This window comes from Ostrinia furnacalis, unplaced genomic scaffold, assembly GCF_004193835.3.
Source record: "Ostrinia furnacalis isolate ACB-3 unplaced genomic scaffold, ASM419383v2 OfSCF5302, whole genome shotgun sequence".
Lineage (NCBI taxonomy): Eukaryota > Metazoa > Arthropoda > Insecta > Lepidoptera > Crambidae > Ostrinia > Ostrinia furnacalis.
In genome coordinates this window covers 1-1,850 of record NW_021135541.1, presented here as the reverse complement: position 1 = coordinate 1,850, position 1,850 = coordinate 1, and the positions used below count along the sequence as shown (strand labels likewise).

Here is a 1,850-nt window from a genome sequence, read left to right as displayed (position 1 = left end):
GTTCCTGGTCAGGCTATAAATTGTTCTATGATGGTTTCGACTGTAACGAGACGCTGATATCGTATTGTATGAGCCGCCATTGGTTTTCCAATAGAGGACCAACGTTGCATAATGTTTTAACGTGCTTTCAATGAAAAATGAATTGTACCGTGCTGACATAAATTTCAATTTGCAGAGTGCGGCTGCCACCTGGCCGGCACGCTGGGCGGGCTAGGCGCGTGCGATACGCGCAGCGGGCAGTGCTCGTGCAAGATGCACGTGGGCGAGCGCCAGTGCGACCAGTGCCAGGATGGCTTCTACCGACTGGAGAGCACCAACGTGTTTGGATGCACTGGTAAGTACGACATTCACGAGGTTATGGCGGCTTGTATCTCTCCCTAGTGCGCGTGCAAGATGCACGTGGGCAAGCGCCAGTGCATCCAGTGCCAGGACGGCTTCTACCGTCTGGATAGCACCAACGTGTTTGGATGTACTGGTGAGTACGACCACTTAGACGACGGGAAGGAAGGACAGGAAGAGTACTTGCCGACAGCTCAATGTGTTACATTCTCGGTATACATTACTGGAGATGGATGTTTAAAAACGTTCGTTTTTATGCGTTGTAGTTTATAGTCTAAAAAAGACTATAAACTACAACGCTTAAAAATTCGTCTAAAATTCTAGGTAAATTGGTGTTCGAATTGGAATTGTAATAATTTAAAAATCATTTTAGATTTAGACCTTGTACTTTGTCCTTGCCTCTCTGCTCATCTTCACTCTGATAAATCAAACAGATGATTCTAAATGGCGCAGACCATCGATTTTTCATCGGCCTATAGTTTATTCGGGCAGTTAATCAGTGTGGGAATGTATAGAAGTGCGCACATTACACCGATTAGACTTGGCACACCTATCGGCGAACTAAAAATCGATGGTGTGCGCCTAGTCTTAGTGTTAGGAACACAGCTCTCCAACAAGCGTGACATAATGTGTATAAGTTTAACGCCTCACCAACTGTTTACCTCAGAATGCGACTGCGACGTGGGCGGCTCAATAGACAACAACTGCGACAAGCTGACGGGCCAGTGTCGCTGCCACTCCCGCGTGGAGGGCCGCCGCTGCGACCGGCCCATCCGAGCACATTACTTCCCAACCCTACACCAGTTTCAATACGAAGTGGAAGAAGGCCTGACTCAATCGGGACCGGTCCGATACAGGAACAGCGAGGAGGCCTTCCCTGGCTACTCGTGGAAGGGATACGTCGTGTTCTCTTCGCTCCAGGTGAGATAATACTTGGTTTACCATCTATTGGTCAGGTGTTAGACCAGGACTTCATAGATCAGTACCGCTGCTGCGGCTCCTAAACCGAGCGCACTACTTCCCAACCCTACACGAGTTCCAGTACGAAGTGGAAGAAGGCCTGACCCAATCAGGACCGGTCCGTTAGTTATCTGTTTTAACAGGTTCTATATTGGCTCACATAAAATTCTAAATCCTATTCTTTGTCTTACTACCGATTTGTGTTCATAATAATCTCTATTCATAATTTTATTTTTCATACTTTTTTTATTCATACATTTTTATTACTACGATCGGAGCTCATAACAGTTAGTAATCATAATTTTTTTATCAATACTTTTACTACCAAGAACCATTTAAAATACATAATATTTATTTTCAGATCTTTTTTCTTCATAACATTCATTGATCATATTGTTTTAATTAATAATGTTGTTACTAAGAACATACTTCAACTCATAATGTTGTTGTTCAGAATAATTTACTTTATAACAGACATACTCGTATCTTTAAAAAATCATATTATAATCTAATAGAGTAGATAAGCATGCAGGGCACGCAGCATGCATTGG

The 1,850-nt window shown here is 43.6% G+C and overlaps 1 protein-coding gene across 1 annotated transcript; it reads left to right on the top strand.

Annotated features, from left to right (window-relative positions):
• Positions 1-175: 175 nt before the first annotated feature.
• On the top strand, positions 176-1,260 carry LOC114360926 (laminin subunit alpha-like; the record flags this gene model as incomplete). Its single annotated transcript, XM_028315803.1, has 2 exons — positions 176-334; positions 1,007-1,260. Coding segments are annotated over 2 exons (413 nt in total), but the record flags the coding sequence as incomplete, so codon positions are not given.
• Between the last annotated feature and the right edge of the window lie 590 nt (positions 1,261-1,850).